At 39.3% G+C, this 24,294-nt stretch overlaps 1 protein-coding gene across 4 annotated transcripts in view; it reads right to left on the bottom strand.

The window, feature by feature from the left end:
- The window catches only part of LOC106084131 (uncharacterized), a 700,945-nt gene that overhangs the window by 177,327 nt on the left and 499,324 nt on the right, over positions 1–24,294 (bottom strand). For all 4 annotated transcript variants that reach the window (XM_059366369.1, XM_059366371.1, XM_059366370.1 and 1 more), the window contains exon 4: positions 883–1,027. In XM_059366369.1, the coding sequence (XP_059222352.1) occupies positions 883–1,027 (145 nt within the window). The remainder of the gene's footprint in view (positions 1–882; positions 1,028–24,294) is intronic.

Genomic DNA, 24,294 nt, shown 5'->3' with positions numbered 1-24,294 from the left:
CAAGCTGTGAAAAAATTTGTCAACGCCGACTATATAAAAAATCCGCAATTACTTTACGAGTAAATACCAAAGAAAAATCATATCAAAAATCATCATTTATTGTTTGCTTTAATGTGATAACTTAGGTGTATGTCCATAGTGGCATATCTGCACCCTCTTTTCAACCTAACCTAATATGATAATTTGAAATCAATTTCTTCTGCTTCTCAAGCCAATCTTGTCTAGTCCATTTTTTTGTTTTTGTTTTAAGTCTAAGGGACAAGCAGTGTTGCTGCAATTAACCTCAATTCTCCACTCTGATCTCTGATTACTTAAACAAAAGTTTATAACATTTCAAATTCCCTTATTACTATTAAGAAAATCGAAAAATATCAAAATGAAGAATGAGAAGAGGGAAAGAGTGCAATGAGAAGGAGTAAATCTGTACAAAAAAAAAACTGTTTTGGCGTTAGGGTTTCTAAGTGAAGAGCATTACTAACTGCACATCATTGATTTGAAATTGTTTTTAAATCCTTTTTCTTGATGCCAATATGTTGAATGGCTCTATGGGTGTGTGGGTGTGTGTGTGTGTGTGATTGCGTGTGCTGGTGTATCTGTGTCATTGCAATTGCTGCCATTGTTGTCGGTTAATGCTCGCATCGCCAGGATTTATTTACGTTTCTATGATCCTGGTTGCTCAATTCAATTTTCTTAAAAGCTTAATGGCAAACTTTTTTCTCCCCCATTGGTCTTAGTTCCATACTGGTTGTTGCTGTTGTTTTTTTGTGATTTCGCCCTACTTAGACTACTACAATAAGCAAAACTACTCTTCGAGAGAGACTGAGCAAAAGAACAAAAAAAAAAACGAAACGGAAAAAACTTTGATTTTAATCGATGACTTACTCTTCCTCATGATGATGTTTCCTTGGGTTGCCATTGCTGTCATGGTGAGCGTGTGGCTGAGCATTGTGATTTATGTCAGTGCTGTTGTCGTCCTTTGCATGGTGCTTGCTGTGTGACAAACCAGCTGGCAGCAGTAAGGCGGTCTCTGCAAAACGAAATGCAACAAAAATGGAAGTTAGTATTAAAAAAAAAAACTTAGAACGAAAATGGAAGTTGCAAGAAAAGTTGATTGAATAAAGTTGAGGGAAAAATTGAGAACAATTATTCCATGGAAATTTTGTGTGATATCTAAAGAGGGGAAAGAGGACAAAACTTAATAACAGCAACATTAACTCTAGGTAAGGAGAAGTTTTATTAATGATACATACTTATGCTTTAGTAGAGCCTTGTATACAAAACTTTTGTTGACGAGAAAAAGCACAATGATCTCTTCTATGTAAAAAAAGTTAGACGATTTTATGATAAACTAGTTAAAACTGTTTGAATTCAGATGGGTCGAATGTAGTAAACCCTTCCTGCTACTTTTTTCATAGAAATTTTCCTTTGAATTTTATCATCCTTGAAATATTGGGTTGCTCAAAAAGTAATTGCGGATTTTTCATATAGTCGGTGTTGACAAATTTTTTCACAGCTTGTGACTCTGTAATTGTATTCTTTCTTCTGTCAGTTATCAGCTGTTACTTTTAGCTTGCTTTAGAAAAAAAAGTATATTTGATTAAAGTTGATTCTAAGTTCTATTAAAAATGCATTTACTTTCTTTTAAAAAATCCGCAATTACTTTTTGGGCAACCCAATATTTGTTCATTTCCAGTGTGGCCTGATTTTAATGCATTCTGTCATGTCTTATTTTTGGTAATGACATTGCCAAACATCCCAATACTCAGTTCCATAGCTGCATTTCGAAATAATTGTTACGTGTGTATGCCCCTGAGGGTTGCCCTGCACTTTACTACTATCTATGACATTAATTGCATTCCACCATAGGCTTTTATGTTGATTGCGAACATTGAAACCTCATTAACATTAACATTTCCGACATTACCTTTCTGTTCTCCTTTCCTCTGCTTCCGCTCATATGTCATAGCCATGGGGCTTTTATGCCATGCAATGCTAAACCAAGCCAGGCAGAGAACAAGTGTTTTTTATAGCCTTTTAAATGATTTCCGGTTGACAAAAATTAGTGATGATGATGGCGTTGAGGCTGTCGCTTCATTTCATGTTGGATGCTGTGCCAAATGTTTATGCAAATTTTCTATTTTCAGCAATAACTAGGGGGAGTACGGGGTTGGGAGGGTAGATGTTGCCAAAAAAAAAAAGCAATTCACCGAAACCATCATTGGCGTCAGCCTGCTGAGCCATATACTTGCCAGCATCAACAACATTGTTATTACTATTAACACGGTGAGCAGGGTTGCCATAGGAAAATTTGAAGTTCAGACAATGGGTCAAAAATTTAATTTTGATAAAATAAAAAAAAAAAAAAAATTTTTTTTTGATAAGTATTAAAGACAAGTTTTAGTCCGATCATAAATGAATGCTGAACATTGTAGAAGTCATTGCGCAATATTTCAGTTCATTCGGATAAGAATTGCCCCTTGTAGGGGCTCAAAAAGCTACATCGGGAGATAGGTTTATATGGGAGTTGTATCAAGCCATTGCTCGATTCAGACCATAGTAGACACGCATGTTAAAGGTCATGAGAGAAGCCGTTGTACAAAATTTCAGCCAAATCGGATGAGAATTGCGCCCTCTAGAGGCTCAAGAAGTCAAGATCCCAGATCGGTTTATATGACAGCTATATCAGGTTCTATACCGATTTGCGCCATACTTAGCACAGTTATTGGAAGTTATAAAAAAACACCTCATGAAGAATTTCAGTCAAATCGGATGAGAATTGCGCCCTCTAGAGGCTCAAGGAGTCAAGATCCCAGATCGGTTTATATGACAGCTATATCAGGTTATGTACCGATTTAAGCCATACTTAGCACAGTTGTTGAAAAACAAAACACCTCAGGAAAAATTTCAGTCAAATCGGACGAGAATTGCGCCCTCTAGAGGCTAAAGAAGTCAAGACCCCGAATAGGTCTATAAACAGATATGGCCCCCATATAAACCGATCCCCGGATTTGAATTCTTGAGGCCTTAGAAGCCTTAATTTTTGTCCGAGTTGCATGAAATTTTGCATGTAGTATTCTGTTAAGACTTTCAACAACAATACCGAATACGATCCAAATCGGTCTATATATAACCTGATATAGCTCCCATATAAACCCTTCTCCCGATTTGACTTCTTGAGCCCTTATAAGCGGCAATTTTTGTCTGATTTGGTTGCAATTTTGCATGCAATTGTTGCAGGAAAATTAACAAATTTCGTTGTCGCTTTTTCGACCAAAGTTGTTGCTTTTCAAAATTATTTTTTTCTGTGCATGGTGGTGGGTTCCCAAGATTCGGTCCGTCCGAACTTAGCACACATTTGTTTGTTTTTCTATAAATATTTTTTTTGCTATTGGCAACTCTGTCTCTTAAACCATTATCCTCTCATAAATGAGCAATGCCATTGCACAAGCATTGCCCTTTTTTGTGAAGTGGAAAAAAGCATTCTCAAAACGTTGCCATGTCTATTTAGGGTAGTGGGTTTTTATAAACATGTAAATTTAATGGCGTGAAAATTAGTTTCATTCCGTTTCAACAAACGGAAGCGGAAACAAGCAGAGTGTGTGTGTGTTTGAGTGTGGCCGCTGTTTAAAACGGGTAACAGAAATCCAATAGCATTAGTTGTAATGTGAGAACTATTGTTTTGAACAGCTTAAGTGTGGTAAGAGATGAGGTTATTACCTCACTAAAGCTTATAAACTAAAATCATACAAAATTGTAGAATTTTTAATTCTTTCTTTACCTGTACGCTGTAACACAGGAGCCTATCATGTTCTTGTGGCCTCTTGCGTGGGCTGTTTTACTAATTACACTTCTTTGTGGCCAAAATTGGTAACACCAACCACTCTCACGAAACTACAAAGTCATGCCGATGTTATTTAGCCAACACATGCTTAACCTTCTGTTAACCGCCATTAACTTTGACTGTTTGTATGGTGTGGTGCGGTGTCGGTGGTGGCTTTGGCTCGTCTTGTTGAGTGGTTGCTTAGTTGGTTGTTTGGTGTGACTCTTGGTGTCTCAAATGACACGCACACGCACACGAAAGGTCCATCAGGGGATATGTGTCATTTACTTTTCTTTCCCAAAAATTCTGTATGAGTATGAGAGTGCATAAAATTTCGTTTATGTGTCCTTTTTGTTGCGTGCTGAAAATTATATTGGTGGGGTTTTGTTAGGGAGTTTCTGTATGGTATATGGAGGAGGTTAGAAGGCTACCGTAGTGCAGAGGTTGAAATGTTCGGCTATGATGCTAAATGCTTGAGTTCGAATCCTAGCGAGACCATGAAGAGAAATTTTTCAGCGGTGGTTTTCCCTTCCTAATGCTGGCAACATTTTTGAGGTACTATGCCATATAAAAACTTATCTCCAAAGAGATATGGCACTGCCGTACGCCCTTCGAACTCGGCTATAGAAAGAAGGCTCCCTTGAGCTGCACTCACTGATATGTGAGAAGTTTCGCTCTGTGTTTTAGTGGGCAAAAAATGTTCATGGGCAAAATTTGCAATGAACATTCCAGGCTCAGCGGTCAGCGTGGGCCTACGCCGGCATGCCAACATGCTCTTTAAGAGGTTGGAATAATAGAAGCCGCATGGATCTAAAGTTTATTGAGAGGCTAGGTGCGAATGATCCTAAGACTTTCACTAAAAGGGAGAGAGATTCCCTAAATTGGGCTTAGGAATTTGCGGCACAGGCTACCCAAAAGACTTCACGTCTTGATTGGGAAATGCTGCGGTCACTTGGAGGGCATTTGATGCCTAAAAGAACTGGGGCGAATAGTAGTAAGATTGGTTCAAGTACCTTTGCTAATGTCGCTAGGGACAGTTTGGAAATGACAGTTGTCGACAAGGGAGAATAACTGGGCTGCATACCTGGGAATAAATGGAGTGGTATAGTCAATGGACTGTCATCAGTATACTCCGATGTCCTTGCAGAAGTTCCTGGATCTCCTCCAGTTTGTGACGATGCAGGCTGGTGTCGGGGCCGATACAGACTAACTGCCTTTTAACGCTCAATTGAAATGTATCATTGTGCGCTAAAAAAGATTGGTGAGATCTGGCCAGGTGCAGCACTAGATTTAGCCAAGAAGGAAGATATTCCTTCTCGACCAATGGCGCATGTTTGGATACCAAGGATTCCCCTCAGATCCTGAAGCGAAACTTGGAAGACTTAGGGAATGTAATCCCAATCTTTCAACCACCGATTGGAAGATTGGTAGATTGGTTGAGGCTGATGGTGACCGAAGACATGCAGTTTCCGTACTCAACTCTGGCTGTCTGGAAGACCTCAACAAGTCTGAAAGGGTTGTCAACAAGTTGAAACTGAAGGTCTATAGAAGCGATGGGGTTGCGGAATCAGGTTGATGACTTAGCAGTTATTGCTGAACACTTGCTTGAGAAATTAACGACCACTTCGCTAAAGTCTGGCGGATTGGAAGAGACCGGAAATCCCGATGCCACAATCGAGATAGGAGGGAATGGCATAGAAACGGGACCCGACAAGCTTTGTGTGGGTGGGTCATCCGGTTGGACTGGGCTTAAGGTGTACGCCAGCGAGAAAGCACGGAGCTTCACTTCGACAGCAGCGGTTGGACTGGACAGCAGCAGCTAGTGAAGCATCTAAGGAGGAATCGTCCACACCGAAAGTGTCCAGTGTCCTAGGGAAGAGTGGTTCCACAGCTTTCTCACCTGCCCCTGGATGCGTACGGAAGCTCATCATGATAAGATCTAGCACTCATTGATATGTGAGAAGTTCGCCTCTGTTCCTTAGTGGAATGTTCATGGGGTTTTTTATGCAATTTGAGTCCCTGACATCATTGCCGAGCTTATTCTTTATTGGACTGTAAATGGATACATCTGTTATATAGGCCGATTTGTTACCCGATTTTGTTAAAATTTAGCATAATGGGTGTATTGGACCTTTAGATAACTGTGCTGAATATGATCGAGATCGGTCAGCATTTGGCTATAGCTGCCACATATACCGATCTCCAGATATAAGGTCAGGGACCCATAAAAGGCTTATTAATTACCCCATTCCGCTATATTTGGAATTGTGAGTTGCATGAGGTCCCCAACATCCCATGTCCCCCATGGTCCAGATCAGTCAATATTTGGGTATAGCTGTCATATATACCGATTTCCCTTTTTAAACCCTACACCATAGGGTGTGGGGTATACTAATTTACCATTCCCTTTGTAACACAACGAAATATTGATCTAAGACCCAACGATGTTTATATATATTCTTGATCGTCTTGATATTCTAAATTGATTTAGCCCTGTCCGTGTGTCCGTCCGTCCGTCCGTTTGTCGAGAGCACACAAACTTTCAATGGAATAAAGCTAGGAGCTTGAAATTTTGCACGAATACTTCCTATAAGTGTAGGTGATTTGGGATTGTAAATCGGCTTTATCGGTCCATGGTGTCATAGCTGCCATATAAAGCGATCCTGGATCTTGACTTCTTGCGCCGCTAGAGGGCGCAGTTCTGGATCTCGATTTCTTGAACCGCTAGAGGGCGCAGTTCTTATCCGATTTGGCTGAAATTTTGCATGAAGTGTTTTGTTTCGACTTCCAATAAGTATTCCAAGTGTGGCCCCAATCGGCTCAAAACCTGATATAGTTATCATACAAACCGATCCTGGATCATGACTTCTTGAACCGCTAGAGGGCGCAGTTCTTATCGGATTTGGCTGAAATTTTGCTTTAAGTGATTTGATTTAACTTCCAACAATTGTGCCAAGTATGATTCAAAACGGTTCAAAATGTGATATAGCTCAACTACAAACCGATTTCGGATCTTGACTTCTTGAGCTACTAGAGGGCGCAATTCTTATCCGATTTGGCTCAAATTTTGCACAAAGTGTTTTGCTCTAACTTCGAACAATTGGATCTTGACTTTTTTAGTCTCTAGAGGGCGCAATTATTATAAAATGTTGCCGAAATTTTGCATGAAGTGGTTTGTTATCACTCGCAACAATTGTGCCAAGTATGGTTTGATTCGGTTTAAAATATGATATAGCTGCCGTATAAACCGATCCCGGATCTTGCCTTCTTGAGCCGCTAGAGGGCGCAATTCTTACAATATTTCAAATTTTCACGAAGTGTTTCGATTTAACTTCCAACAACTGTGCCAAATATGGTTCGAACCGGTTCACTTTCTGGTATAGCTGCCATACAAACCGATCCTGGATCTTGACTTCTTGAGCCGCTAGAGGGCGCAATTATTATCCGATTTGGCTGAAATTTTGCATGAAGTGGTTTGTTATCACTCCCAACAATTGTGCCAAGTATGGTTTGATTCGGTTTAAAATATGATATAGCTGCCGTATAAACCGATCCTGGATCTTGACTTTTTTAGCCGCTAGAGGGCGCAATTATTATCCGATTTGGCTGAAATTTTGCCTGAAGTGCTTTGTTATAACTTCCAGCAATTGTGTCGAATACGGTCCGCATCGGTTCAAAATCTGATATAGCTCCCATATAAACGGATCTCTGATCTTGACTTCTTAAGCCGCTAGAGGGCGCAATTATTATCCCATTTGGTTAAAATTTGGCATGAAGTGTTTTGCTATGATGTCCAACAACTGTACTAAGCATGGTCTAAATCGGTTTATAACCTGGTATAGCTCCCATATAAACCGATCCTGGATCATGACTTTTTTAGCCTCTAGAGGGCGCAATTACTATCAAATTTGGCTGAAATTTTGCATGAAGTGGTTTGTTATCACTCCCAACAATTGTGCCAAGTATGGTTTGATTAGGTTCAAAATATGATAAAGCTGCCATATAAACCGATCCTGGATCTTGACTTCTTGAGCCGCTAGAGGGCGCAATTATTATCCGATTTGGCTGAAAATTTGCCTGAAGTGCTTTGTTATAACTTCCAGCAATTGTGTCGAATACGGTCCGCATCGGTTCAAAATCTGATATAGCTCCCATATAAACAGATCTCACATCTTGACTTCTTGAGCCGCTAGAGGGCGCAATTATTATCCCATTTGGCTGAAATTTCGCATGATGTGTTTTGCTATAACGTCCAACAACTGTACTAAGCATGATTTCAATCGGTTCATAACCTGGTATAGCTCCCATATAAACCGATTTCCCGATTATACTTCTTAAGCCTCTAGAGGGCGCAGTTATTATGCGATTTGGCTGAAATTTGGCATCAAGTGTTTTGCTATGACTTCCAACAACTGTACTAAGCATGGTCTAAATCGGTTCATATCCTGGTAAACTCCCATATAAACCGATCTCCCGATTATACATCTTGAACCTCTAGAGGGCGCTATTATTATGCGATTTGGCTGAAATTCGCTTCATGGTGGGGGATTCGGTCCTGGGCGAAATTAGCACGCTTTTATATTTTCAAGGTCTTAAACTCTTCCCAGACTCTCTTAGACTTGAAACTTTCTTAATATCCCTCGCTCTTTCCTTATGTGAGGCTTAACGAAGTAAATATTTGGGTTTTTATGCATACTCTGTTATATGCAGGAATATGTATGTGTGTGTGGGTGTCGCACTGTAAGAGTGTTTATGTGTGTTGTGTGTGTTTGTTAGTTTTAGTATTTGTATGAGTTAGTATATGGTTGAGGACGTGTATATAAGCTTTTGCATTAACAATTGTGTTTACGACGTTAATGAGCAGATTTGTTTCATATTCCTGTCGTTATTCACCATCTTTGTGAAATTTGCCTTGGTGGTCTTGTTAGTCTCGCACTCACTTCCACCCAAACTCACACACTCACTCTCAAATACATTTTTCTTCTTATTAGTTAAGCAAATGCTTTTAACCGTTTACAGCACATGACGAGGCAAGCGACAAACAAATAGGAAACTCAAGACAAGTAAAAGCGTGCTAAGTTCGGCCGGGTCGAATCTTGGGAACCTACCACCATGGATTCCGTTAAAAATTTATGCAAAATAAATTTAGTTAAAGTGCATATTAGAGTTCATAAAAAATACCATGGTTAAAATTTTAGCCAAATAGTTGCGCCCTCTAGAGGCTCAAGAAGTCAGATCGGTTTATATGGGAGCTATTGGGTTGCCCAAAAAGTAATTGCGGATTTTTCATATATTGTGACTCTGTAATTGCATTCTTTCTTCTGTCAGTTATCAGCTGCTACTTTTAGCTTGCTTTAGAAAAAAAGTTTAAAAAAAAGTATATTTGATTAAAGTTTTATTAAAAATGCATTTTCTTTCTTTTAAAAAATCCGCAATTACTTTTTGGGCAACCCAATACATCAGGTTATAAACCTATTTAGACCATAATGGAATGGATGTTGAGAGCTTTAGAAAAACCATACGCGCCAAGGCCTTCTTGAGGCTCAATAATTCAAATATAAAGATCGTTTTCTACGATTTCTATTGGGTTGCCTAAAAAGTAATTGCGGATTTTTTAAAAGAAAGTAAATGCATTTTTAATAAAACTTAGAATGAACTTTAATCAAATATACTATTTTATACTTTTTTTCTAAATCAAGCCAAAAGTAACAGCTGATAACTGACAGAAGAAAGAATGCAATTACAGAGGCACAAGCTGTGAAAAAATTTGTCAACGCCGACTATATGAAAAATCCGCAATTACTTTTTGGGCAACCCAATATATCAGGTTATGAACCGATTTGGACCACACTTAACAAAGTTGTTGGAACTGAAGGCAAAACACCTCAAATCAGATAAGAATTGCGCCCTCTGGAGGCTTATCAAGTTAAGATCCGACATGGGTTTATAGGGCAGTTATATCAGGTTATGAACCGATTTTAACCATTCTTTGAAGAGTGGTTGGAAGTCAGAACAAAACATGTCGTGCAAAGTTTCAGCCAAATCGGATAAGTATTGCGCCCTCTAGAGGCTCAAGAAGTCAAAATCCGATATCAGTTTATATGACAGCTTTTACAGGTTATGAACCAATTTTGACCATTCTAGACACAGTTGTTGAAATTCAAAACAAAACAGCTCACCTAGAATTTCAGCCAAATCGGATAAGAAGTGCGCCCTCTAGAGGCTTAAGAAGTCAAAATCCGATTTCAGTTTATATGACAGCTTTTACAGGTTATGAACCAATTTTGACCATTCTGGACACAGTTGTTGAAATTCAAAACAAAACAGTTCACATACAATTTCAGCCTAATCGGATAAGAAGTGCGCCCTCTAGAAGCTTAAGAAGTCAAAATCCGATTTCAGTTTATATGACAGCTTTTACAGGTTATGAACCAATTTTGACCATTCTGGACACAGTTGTTGAAATTCAAAACAAAACAGTTCACATACAATTTCAGCCTAATCGGATAAGAAGTGCGCCCTCTATAGGCTCAAGAAGTCAAGATCCGAGATCTGTTTATATGGAAGCAATATCAGGTTATAATTTGATTTGGACCAATCTTTAAAATGAAAGTCATAACAGAATGCCAATATTGGCTGATATGCCTGCTATATCAAAAAATGGACCGATGTGGCCCAACCGACCTACTGCAATAGGAAGTATTTACGCAAAATTTCAAGCGCCTAGATTTACACCATAAAAAGTAAAGTAAGTTCCACAGACAGACGGACTGATGGACAGACAGACAGACGGACAGACAGACGGACAGACAGACAGACAGACAAACGGACAGACAGACGGACAGACAGACAGACGGACAGAGAGACGGACAGACAGACGGACAGACAGACAGACGGACAGACAGCCGGACAGACAGACAGACAGACAGACGGACAGACAGACAGACGGACAGACAGACAGACGGACAGACAGACGGACAGACAGACGGACAGACAGACAGACGGACAGACAGACGGACAGACAGACAGACAGACGGACAGACAGACGGACAGACAGACAGACGGACAGACAGCCGGACAGACAGCCGGACAGACAGACGGACAGACAGACGGACAGACAGACGGACAGACAGACGGACAGACAGACGGACAGACAGACGGACAGACAGACAGACGGACAGACAGCCGGACAGACAGACGGACAGACAGACGGACAGACAGACGGACAGACAGACGGACAGACAGACGGACAGACAGACGGACAGACAGACGGACAGACAGACGGACAGACAGACGGACAGACAGGCGGACAGACAGACAGACGGACAGACAGACAGACGAACAGACAGACGGACAGACAGACGGACAGACAGACAGACGGACAGACAGACAGACGGACAGACGGACATATAGACTGGCAGACAGACGGACATACAGACTGGCAGACAGACGGCCGGATAGACAGGCGGACTCGTTATGGATTGTCAAGAGGGTCAAGAATGTAATCACTTTGTTGTGTCTCAGATCAATATTTCGATGTGTTACCAGCGGAATGACTAAATTAGTTTGCCCTCATTCTATGGTGGAGGGTATAACAAGTAAAAATGTATTAAGTTCGGCCGTGTCGAACTTTGGATACCAGCCACCATGGATAATTTAACCATCTTTTTTTGTAACAACTCGCCATACTATATCCATAGTACATTGGATGGGGGCTGGTTTGGACCATATTTGATTCAGGTCCCGAGAACTATTTTACAAGTCACAGTTTTAGCGAAATCGGGCAACAAATCCACTTTTTATGGGATTAAGGCCCTAATTGGTAGATCGGTCTATATGACAGTTATATCTTAATATTGTCCAAACTCAGCCGTATGCTGGTCGTATAACGGGAGGCTTAATACAAGACGCTGTGTCAAATTCCACCGAAATCTGGTAATAAATGCAGCTTTTATGGGCCTAAGTCCCTAAATCAGCAGATCGGTCTATATGACAGCTATGTCTGAGGAACGACCTATCTGAACCATATTTGAGTTGGATATCGGGACGTTTTAATCAACTCAAATTATAGCGAAATCGGATAATAAATGCGCCAGTTATGGGCTTAAGATCCTAAACCGGCATATCGGTCTATATGGCAGCTACATGCAAATATAGTCCGATATGGGCCATATTCGGACAGACACAAGGACATGGTTAAATCGCCTTCGAATTTTACGACGATCCGAAGTATATATACTTAGTAGAGTCGAAAAGGGATATTTCGATGTGCTACAAACGGAATGACTAAATGAATATACCCCCATCCTATGGTGGTGGGTATAAAAAGCAAAAACCAACCGTTAATTATAAGTTATATGGGCCTAAAAACTTCTACTAACACATGCTTACACATTCCTACACATAACGTTCAACTACACTACCAAAGGCAAGCGGTAATTGTTTGTTTATGAATGTGTGGCAAAGTATGTTTGCTGACGTTTGTTGGTGTGCGTGCAACTTAAGCAACCATAATATCAACTCATAAAATTAGCGTTTGTAATGATATGCCTTTTTTTTGGTTTTTTTTCTTTGTCATCTCTTTACTTTTGCTGCCTGCCTCTCTTCCGTCTTCTCTTTGGGTATACTAAAAGGGCTTCAGGTTATAATAAAAACCATAAGGACATAATGAATTGTGTTTTACGTTGCTTGTTTGTTGGCAATTAACTTAAAGTAAAGATTGCCTACTTTTTTCTTAGTGGCAATGTTCTTTTGCTGCTTACGATTTTTGTAGCATACATTAAGGCTGTCTTAGAGCTAAATATAGTGAACCTAAGCAAAGTTGAAGGCAAAGACATCATTATTTTGAGTTAAATAGTGTATGCTTTGGGTAAATAGCACCTTCTAAACAAATAATTGTATGCTGTCATAATCAGTTGACATATCAAAGCAACAAGCGGGTGGGCGCCTGTTTGTTTTCCTGGTTCTAGATTTAATGAATGGGTTTTCTGTGTGTTTGCTTTACTAATTATCTACTTCCCTTTGATCTAATATATAACGAAAAGCCTTTTTTTTAATAGGCTTAAGATGGAGCGGCTCATTGTAATGCATGGCTAAGCATGTCTGATGAACGCAATGTAGGTGTAGAATAGTTGAGGTAAGGTTGAAAAGAGGGTTCATATATTAATACGCCCAATGCCCTTATGGACATACACCTTAGGACAGTAAGAATGACTACAAATTACGCTGACCATATGAAAAATATGTTCAAAGGTGTTTAACATCTCAGAGGCGATTTTCCTTTCACCATCACTTATCAATCAGTTGGCATGGTAGTGATAAAAGTATGATGATTTGAGGATCTAAGAAATGAGCTACCAAAAAATCAATATAAAGTTGACACATATTGCCCGTTTCCCTTTCTTGAGCATGGGAAATCACTAAGTATGCTGCAGATCCATAAATTATCGCGGTAATCCCTTAAGGTATGCAATAATATTAATTAGTTATCACCAAACTCAGGCCCTAGAGTATACAAAACTTGTTCACACTTTCCCTTGCTTCTATGCCAGCCTAAAAGTATGCTAATAAAATTCAAAATTAAACAATTAATACAAACACACACGCTCACACCACCATAACACTTACACACCCACACACACATGCATACATATTTATACAATTATTATGACATATGCCAACAATATTAACTTTCAACATTTTCAAGCTTCTTTAAATATTTCTTTAAGTGTTATTGTCTCAGGCGGGCGAGAGTTAAGTAAATTCGAGGGTTTTACTTTCTTTACTTTTTGGTAAGATACGTTATAAAATCCAATTAAGCTGTAACCAAGACAATTATTGTTATTATTATTATTAGCATTAGCATTTCCCAAGCCAGTAAGTTACACCCAAGAAGTAGTCGTATAACGAGACAACAGCTTAAGCACGTATGTAGGTGTAACATATTTTAAGGGGTTGTATTATTAACTTTGTAATTGCCTAACATTAAAGGCAAAAGTTGACATTCGAGAGGTATTTTAAGAGAAAGTAAATAACGTAGCCAAGAGGAGTGTAGAAGAAAGAAAAAGAGCAGTCATGTGGAAATAAGTGAGGATGCCAGGGGAGGATGCTTGATAATTAAAGATTTCATGTTGTTTTAAATAATTGAAGCATATATTTAGGCTTCAAACAAGTATTTGCCAATAATTTTGGAACGACACGAATGTTGAAAAGCTTAACATAAGTCATTGTGTCAAATTTCAGTGAAATCGGATTATAAATGCGCGTTTTATGCGCCAAGACTTTAAATCGAGATATCGGTCTAGATGGCAGCTATATCCAAATCTAAACCGATTTGGGTCAAGTTACAGAAAAATGTCGAAGGAACTAACACAACTCACTGTCCCAAATTTGGGCGAAATTGGACAATAAATGCGCCTTTTATGGCCCGAAACCTAAAACCGAGAGATCGGTCTATATGGCAGCCATATCCAAATCTGGACCGATCTAGGCAAAATTAACGAAGGATATCGAAGGGCCTACCACAACTCAGTGTCCCAAATTTCAGCAAAATCGGATAATAAATGTGGCTTTTATGGGCCTTAGACACTAAATCGGAGGATCGGTCTATATGGCAGCTATATCCAAATCTAGACCGATCTGGGCCAAATTAACGAAGGATGTTGAAGGGCCTTAGGCAACTCACCATCCCAAATTTCAGCAAAATCGGATAATAAATGTGCCTTTTATGGCCCCAAAACCTAAAACCGAGAGATCGGTCTATATGGCAGCTATATCCAAATCTGAACCGATCTGTGCCATATTGCAGAATAATGTCAAAGGCCTTAGCACAACTCACTGTCCCAAATTTCAGCGACATCGCAGAATAAATGCGCCTTTTATGGGCCCAAAATATTAAATCGTGTGATCGGTCTAAATAGCAGCTATATCCAAATCTATACCGATCAGGGCCCAATTAAAGAAGGATATCGAACGGCCTTAGACAACTCAGTATCCCAAATTTCAGCAAAATTGGATAATAAATGTGGCTTCTATGGACCTAAGACTCTAAATCGGAGGATCGGTCTATATGGCAGCCATATCCAAATCTGGACCGATCTAGGCAAAATTAACGAGGGATGTCGAAGGGCCTACCACAACTCAGTGTTCCAAATTTCAGCAAAATCGGATAATAAATGTGGCTTTTATAGGCCTAAAACCCTAAATCGGAGGATCGGTCTATATGGCAGCTATATCCAAATCTGAACCGATCTGGGCCAAATTGACGAAGGATGTTGAAGGGCCTAACACAACTCACCGACTCAAATTTCAGCAAAACCGGATAATAAATGTGGCTTCTATGGACCTAAGACCCTAAATCGGAGGATCGGTCTATATGGCAGCTATATATAAATCGGGACCGATCTGGGCCAAATTGACGAAGTATATCGAAGAGCCTAACACAACTCACTGTCTCAAATTTCAGCAAAACCGGATAATAAATGTGGCTTCTATGGACCTAAGACCCTAAACCGGAGGATCGGTCTATATGGCAGCTATATATAAATCGGGACCGATCTGGGCCAAATTGACGAAGTATATCGAAGAGCCTAACACAACTCACTGTCTCAAATTTCAGCAAAACCGGATAATAAATGTGGCTTCTATGGACCTAAGACCCTAAATCGGAGGATCGGTCTATATGGCAGCTATATCCAAATCTGGACCGATCTGGGCCAAATTGACGAAGGATGTCGAAGGGCTTAACACAAATCCCTGTCTCAAATTTCAGCGAAATCGGTTTATAAATGTGGCTTTTATGGGCCTAAGACCCTAAATCGGAGGATCGGTCTATATGGCAGCTATATATAAATCGGGACCGATCTGGGCCAAATTGACGAAGAATGTCGAAGACCTCAACATAACGCACTGTCCCAAATTTCAGCAAAACCGCATAATAAATGTGGCTTTTATGGGCCTAAGACCCTAAATCGGAGGATCGGTCTATAAGGCAGCTATATCCAAATCTGAACCGATCAGGGCCCAATTATAGAAGGATGTCGAAGGGCCTTAGATAACTCACTGTCTCAAATTTGAGCAAAATCGGATAATAAATGTGGCTTTTATCGGCCTAAGACCCTAAATCGGGCGATCGTTCTATATGGGGTCTATATGAAGATATAGTCCGATATAGCCCATCTTCGAACTTAACCTGCTTATGGACAAAAAAAAAGTATCTATGCAAAGTTTCAGCTCAATATCTCTATTTTTAAAGACTGTAGCGTGATTTCAACAGACAGATGGACGGACATGTCTAGATCGTCTTAGATTTTTAAGCTGATCGGGAATATATATGCGTTATAGGGTCGGAAATGGATATTTCGATGTGTTGCAAATGGAATGACAAAATGAATATACCCCCTCCCTCGGTGGTGAGTATAATAAAATTAATTATATTTTCTCACCTGTCAATGTAAACAATGAAGACTCGGATGTAGACATTTTGGTGACAATGTCTCATACATAGTAGACAAAAGTGGTGACTTGGGGACACTTAAACCCGAGACCTCCTTCAGGGTTACTACAGGGTGCGCCAGAGAATCTTACTTGTTTGAAAACACAATATCCCACATTTTTCATGTAGTCTTGAAAATGACATCGGGTAAATGGCGACCCCCATTACATATAAGCTGATTAAGTAGATTTTTGAAATTCGTCACGATTGTTGTTCTTGGGCTGTGCTATGGTCCCTGGTCGATCGACATTAACTAGGAACTGCAAATAAACCCATAAAATGAAATCAGATGGACTATATAGCGTGCGGCCATTGGAGATCGCCCCTAAGAGAGATGAGGCAGTCGGGGAAATGTTATCGTAACAAAACAAATTTGGAGACTTCCCCCTCCAGATGCGTCCGCTCTCAACCCCCTCCCCACCCTGGGGAGTTTTCCAAAAAAGAAACTTTCTTTGGCGCACCCTGTATCAACAAACTTCTTTTTGGACAAACACACTTTCTTTTCTTTTAACTTAGTTTTATTAAAGCCTACTTTTAGGTTTAAAGGTTTTTGCTTAAAAAAGCATACTTTTAGGCAGCCTACTTTTTAAATTTATTTATTTTATTTCTTAACTTTAATTTTGCCCTTTTTTTTTTGAAGAAGGACATTATCTCTTTCGTTGTCCTCTTTATCAAAGGGGAACCAGAGCCAGCCAACAGCTTACAAGGAAACGTGTTCATAAATAAAACGAAGAATATTAAAAATACAACGAAAAATAAGTAAATGTATCCAGCTTATACACCCTGCTGAACTTTCGTATTGGTTCTGGGAAAAGCTGACAAAGATTGCGTAGCAAATTTTACAATCAAGCCTTTCCATTTACCTATAAATCTTCCCCATCTTTGTGTAGGGCATAACGAATTTCGCGCTTCAACAATATAAAAAGCTGTGTTAATACAAAAAAAAAACAAAATCCCTCTTCAAAAGGGGAAACATTTTATGAGAAAATGCCAATAAATTTTAGTGAAAGGCATTGGAATACAAAAAACCTTATATAGCATTCATCCTAGGGGAATGATTTAACCTGCAACCATACCACACACAAACACAAAAAATATTGAAGCTGTGGAGCTATTGCTTCTCTCCTTAAAATTCTGCTTAATGTTCTTAAATAACAATGCAAATAATCTTTCCCAAGTGACATGATGGCTGTCTTACTTACAATGTAGGCGTAGGCTATGGCTAAGGACTATGTATGGAAAATATTACTTAGCTAAAATCTGCCCCCAAAAGTATGTATCACATTCTTAGTAAGAGTGTGACTGATAACACTCGCTATAATATTTGCACTTTTATCCCCATACCCAAGGTGGTTTTTCGTGCAAACAAAGACATCAAGACATGCCATAAATAAAATGTAAACATTTATTTGCCATCAACCAACACATATTTAGCATTTGTTTGCATGTTTGTGTTGTGGCAGGGGAGAGGGGAGCCCAAGTGTATATTTAGTTCGTATTGTCAGTTATTCAGCTCCTCTCAAATAGCAATTGGCAAAAACAAACACTGCATACGAATACCACAAAATTCAGTAAATACTCGTCACATGTACAAATAGTACTACAGTGCAGTGACAAGGTTTACAAAAAAAAATGCCAATATATCTCGGAAGCTTTTATGACAGCATGATCAGGAAACCACCCTATGAAGGATATTTGGTAATGAGGGTAAGGCGAAAATAATGCTGCCGAAAAGTAATGAATTAATCATGAGTTCAGTCAAGGTTTTCTGTAGAAAACCTTATTCAGCCAGGCTGAATTGAAGGTTTCCTATATAGAAAACCTTATTCAGCCAGGCTGAATTGAAGGTTTCCTATAGAAAACCTTATTCAGCCAGGCTGAATTGAAGGTTTCCTATAGAAAACCTTATTCAGCCAGGCTGAATTGAAGGTTTCCTATAGAAAACCTTATTCAGCCAGGCTGAATTGAAGGTTTCCTATAGAAAACCTTATTCAGCCAGGCTGAATTGAAGGTTTCCTATAGAAAACCTTATTCAGCCAGGCTGAATTGAAGGTTTCCTATAGAAAACCTTATTCAGCCAGGCTGAATTGAAGGTTTCCTATAGAAAACCTTATTCAGCCAGGCTGAATTGAAAGTTTCCTATATAGAAAACCTTATTCAGCCAGGCTGAATTGAAGGTTTACTATAGAAAACCTTATTCAGCCAGGCTGAATTGAAGGTTTCGTATAGAAAACCTTATTCAGCCAGGCTGAATTGCAGGTTTCCTATAGAAAACCTTATTCAGCCAGGCTGAATTGAAGGTTTCCTATAGAAAACCTTATTCAGCCAGGCTGAATTGAAGGTTTGCTATAGAAAACCTTATTCAGCCAGGCTGAATTGAAGGTTTGCTATAGAAAACCTTATTCAGCCAGGCTGAATTGAAGGTTTCCTATAGAAAACCTTATTCAGCCAGGCTGAATTGAAGATTTCCTATAGAAAGCCTTATTCAGCCAGGCTGAATTGAAGGTTTCCTCTATAGAAAACCTTATTCAGCCAGGCTGAATTGAAGGTTTCCTATATGGAAAACCTTATTCAGCCAGGCTGAATTTGAAGGTTTCCTATAGAAAACCTTATTCAGCCAGGCTGAATTTGAAGGTTTCCTATAGAAAACCTTATTCAGCCAGGCTGAATTTGAAGGTTTCCTATAGAAAACCTTATTCCGCCAGGGCGAGGTGGACGCGACGACTAATACCCGATGAACGGGTGTGGGAAAAAGGAAGCACGGCAACGTCAACTATTACGTCACGCAGATGTTGACAGGCCATGGCTACTTCGGGAAATACCCGCATAGAATGGGCAAATGCTCCTCCAGCAAGTGCAATTATAAGGAGCTAGAAGTTGCAGACGATGTGGAACACACATTCTTCCACTGCGAGAACTGGGTTAAAAGACGCAGAGAATTGGAAACAGCAATTGGCGCCTGGGACAATAGTCCAGAGAATGCTGGAAGACAAGGGAAATTGGGATGCGGTGATGAGATTCGCCGAACAAACTGCACGGGAAGAAGGTAGACCTGGACCCAACGGTGTAGAGCATGAATGCGAAGGTCTGGACCTAGACATAATGAAGATGATATGGATTATCACCTGATATGGCATCTACCTCGGAATTATGCGAAAGCAGCTCCGAAGTGGAATTAATCCCCAGGGGTGACACAGGGTGAGTTTTTAGCCGATGCCGTTGATAACGGAGTTCGACATAAGGCGAGAGATGAGAGACGTATTCGTCACATGCGTGAAACACATTCCCATACTGACTCGCGAAAAAAAATATGTTGTTGTCCCGTTCTATTGTTGTCCCGGTCCTTTTTTGAGCTGTCCTACATCAATGTTGACGTCCTCCTTTCTTTCGCTCATAGACTTTCCGAGTTTCAAAAACCGAACAGCTCACTCTACCTATTTCCATTCCTTCTTACGCTCGGAGATTTCTCCAGTTTTATATGTTTGCTCATTCTTTCGTTCATCTGTTCTTCGGTACTTCAATTCATATCTTCAACCAATGGTCATTATTTTTTTTCTTTGGTCGAGCTATCCAGCCTGGCGTCCGTTCTTCCGATCATTTGTCCATTCTTCCCGTGTTTTTTGTTTTACCGGTTTACTCTTACCATTTTTTCCTCTCTTCTGAATTTGAATCCATTCTTTTCTTCTATTGCCTCTCCTTTTATTCTTACTTTTTTCCATCCGATCCCCATGCATTTGTTTATCCCTTCTGTCATCGGTGCTTCTTTGAGCTTTCCTTCTGCAATGTGTACTTTTGTATACCCTTCGCTCTTAGGCTGTTTTTAGTCTACTGAACTGAAATTCAGGCTTTCAATAACCGAAGTAGTGACCCTACCAATTTTCTATCACTACGTTCGGGATAATGACCCGTCGTTTTTTCGTTTATGTTTCGTTCCACCCGCATTTATGACCATCCTCGCGTGAGTGTGTCGATCAGTACTTCGCTATGCTTTGATAATGGAATTTATCGATGTTTTTATGAAGCCTACTTTTAGGGGCAATATATGTCAGGTTTTTGTAGCATTGATTTTATAGGCAAATTGATCAAATCCAACTTCAATCTTATCTCAGATAACTGCGTTTTATACACTGAAAAAAAAATCTGTAAAACCTTTTTATTGTCGCCTATCTCTGGGACGAAAATGAAGTACCTTACATTTAGTCGACTTCCTTCCTTAATGTTTCTCTCTTACTTCCCCTGAAATTCAGTGAGGCTAAATTGAGGCATACTTTTAGGGGCAATATAAGCCAGATTTTTGTAGCATGGTTTTCGTAGGAAAATCTATCAAATTTAACTGAAACCTTATCACAGTTTACTGCGTTTTGTACACAGAAAAGAATTTTGCTAAACTTTTTATTGTCTTCTTTCTCTTGGACTAAGAAATGAAGTACCTTACATTAAGTCGACTTTTGCCTGCCTTAATGTTTCTCTTATACTATCCCTTTTCTTCCCCTGAAATTCAGTGAGGCTTAATTGAGGCATACTTTTAGGGGCAATATATGATAGGTCTTTGTAGCATTGATTTTGTAGGTAAATCGATCAAATCTAACTGAAACCTTATCACAGATAACTGCGTTTTATACACAGAAAAAAATTTTGCTAAAATTTTTATTACCGTCTATCTGTTGGACTAAAAATGAAGTACCTTACATTAAATCAACTTTTGCCTGCCTTATTGTTTTTCTTTTCCTTCCCCTGAAATTCAGTGAGGCTAAATTGAGGCACACATTTAGGGGCAATATATGCCAGATTTTTTTAGCATAGCTTTTATAGGGAAATCTATCAAATCCAACTTAAACCTTATCTCAGATAATTGCGTTTTATACACTGAAAAAAAAAAAATCTGCAAAACCTTTTTATTGCCTTCTTTCTCTTGGACTATAAAAGTTAAGTACCTTACATTTAGTCGACTTCCTGCCTTAATGTTTCTCTTTTACTTCCCCTGAAATTCAGTGAGGCTAAATTGAGGCATACTTTTAGGGGCAACATATGACGGGTTTTTGTGGCATCTTTTTTTAGGAAAATCAATCAAATCCAACTTTGATCTTATCTCAGATAACAGCCTTTTATACATAGAAAAAAACTCTGCAAAACCTTTTTATTTCCTCCTATCTCTTGGACTAAAAATGAAGTTCCTCACATTTAATCGACTTTTGGCTGCCTTAATGTTTGTCTTCTCCTTCTCCTGGAATTCAGCCAGGCTAAATTGAGGTATACTTTTAGGGGCAAAATATGTCAGGTTGTTGTGGCATCTTTTTTTTTAGGAAAATCGATCAAATCTAACTGAAACCTTATCACAGATAATTGCGTTTTATGCACAGAAAAAAAACTCTGTAAAACCTTTTTATTGCCTTCTTTCTCTTGGACTATAAAATGAAGTACCTTACATTTATGCGACTTTTGCCTGCCTTAATGTTTCTCTTCTACTATCCTTACAATTCAGTCAGGCCAAATTGAGGCATACTTTTAGGGGCATCATATGCCAGGTTTTTGTGGCATCTTTTTTTTTAGGAAAATCGATCAAATCTAACTGAAACCTTATAACAGCTAACTGCTTTTTATACACAGAAAAAAATTTTGCTAAACTTTTCTATTGCCATCTATCTCTTGGACTAAAAATGAAGTAGCTTACATTAAGTCGACTTTTGCCTGCCTTATTGTTTCCCTTCTGCTTCCCCACTTGAATGTTGTCTTCCATAATTTCTGTATTGACTCTCATCATATGATGTGGCGTGATTGTGTGAATCTTCCCTCTTGTTTATGTTAGTACTCCACTTGTCGTGGTGCTTGATTATTTGTATTTGTATTGCTTTATTTGTACAAATAAATGTGGTGTATATTGTTATGTGGCGGTTGGTCGGTCGCTTGCTTGCAGGATTGCTATGGCATATATTTGTGTTTTATTGCACAGAAAATGTATTCTTTATTATGTTCATAAACCTCCAAAAGTAAATAAATAATAACAATGTAAATAAATGGAAAAGTAAACAAAACGAAACGAAAAACAAATCAAATAGTCACACATACATAGAGAGACGCACTATGCGCACCAACAAAACAAAAAAAAACCTCCCATTAACACAGATTCATATATTGGTTTTAGGTTAGGTATATTAAGAAGAGCTCGCGCTTTAGGACATCAATTTCATGGCAAAGTGCTAAATAATGTTAGGCCACTACAAAAAGGGGGCTTGAAAGTCTGCCAGTGAGCAGCCATTGGTTTATTGACAAAGCATTTCAAATCCATAAAATGGAAAAAAATATTTGCTCACAACATATATAGAAGAGACGAGAGAGTGAAGGAAAGAAAAGTAGGCAGAAATCCCTACAGTTCTTTTTTTTCTTTTGGGAAATATTGATAATAAATTTCAAGCAGATTGTTATTAATAAGAACCAACATTTCCCCCAAAACAAGCTCATATTTTGTGATTTATTTAGTTTTTATACCCACCACCGAAGGATGGGGGTATATTCATTTTGTCATTCCGTTTGCAACACATCGAAATATCCATTTCCGACCCTATAAAGTATATATATTCTTGATCAGCGTAAAAATCTAAGACGATCTAGCCATGTCCGTCCGTCTGTCCGTCTGTCCGTCTGTCTGTTGAAATCACGCTACAGTCTTTAAAAATAGAGATATTGAGCTGAAATTTTGCACAGATTCTTTTTTTGTCTATAAGCAGGTTAAGTTCGAAGATGGGCCAAATCGGACTATATCTAGATATAGCCCCCATATAGACCGATCCTCCGATTTAGGGTCTTAGACCCATAAAAGCCACATTTATTATCCGATTTTTCTGAAATTTGAGACAGTGAGTTGTGTTACGCCCCCAAACATCCTCCGTCAGTTTAGCTCAGATCGGTTCAGATTTGGATATAGCTGCCATATAGACCTATCCTCCGATTTAGGGTCTTAGACCCATAAAAGCCACATTTATTATCCGATTTTGCTGAACTTTGGGACAGTGGGTTGTCTTAGGCCCTTCGACATCCTCCGTTAATTTGGCTCAGATCGGTCCAGATTTGGATATAGCTGCCATATTGACCGATCCTCCGATTTAGGGTCTTAGGCTCATAAAAGCCACATTTATTATCCGATTCTGCTGAAATTTGGGACAGTGAGTTGTCCTAGCCCCTTCGACATCCTTCGTCAATTTGGTACGGATCGGTCCAGATTTGGATATAGCTGCCATATAGACCGATCCTCCGATTTAGGGTCTTAGACCCATAAAAGCCACATTTATTATCGATTTTGCTGAAATTTGGGACAGTGAGTTGTCTTAGGCCCTTCAACATCCTTCGTCTATTTGGCCCAGATCGGTCCAGATTTGGATATAGCTGCCATATAGACCGATCCTCCGATTTAGGGTCTTAGACCCATAAAAGCCACATTTATTATCCGATTTTGCTGAAATTTGAGACAGTGAGTTGTGTTACGCCCCCAAACATCCTCCGTCAGTTTAGCTCAGATCGGTTCAGATTTGGATATAGCTGCCATATAGACCGATTCTCCAATTCAGGGTGGCCCATAAAAGCCACATTTATTATCCGATTTTGCGAAATTTTGGGACAGTGAGTTGTATTAGGCCTTTCAACATCCTACGTCAATTTGGCTCAGATCCGTCCAGGTTTGGATATAGCTGCATATAGACCGAACTCTCGGTTTTAGGTTTTGGGGCGATAAAAAGCGCATTTATTGTCCGATGTTGCCGAAATTTGGGACAAAGAGTTAAGTTAAGCCCCTCCACATATTTCTGCAATTTGGTCTAGATCGATCAAGATTTGCATATAGCTGCCATAAAAACCGATTATGAATTTTCGACCGGATTTTCAGGAAAGGTGGTTCACATATATATCCGAGGTGGTGGGTATCCAAAGTTCGGCCCGGCCGAACTTAACGCCTTTTTACTTGTTTTTATACATTTTGATTTTTATGCTC

This window comes from Stomoxys calcitrans, chromosome 4 (genome assembly GCF_963082655.1).
Source record: "Stomoxys calcitrans chromosome 4, idStoCalc2.1, whole genome shotgun sequence".
Taxonomy (NCBI): Eukaryota; Metazoa; Arthropoda; class Insecta; order Diptera; family Muscidae; genus Stomoxys; species Stomoxys calcitrans.
This window is presented reverse-complemented; position numbering and strand designations above follow the sequence as displayed.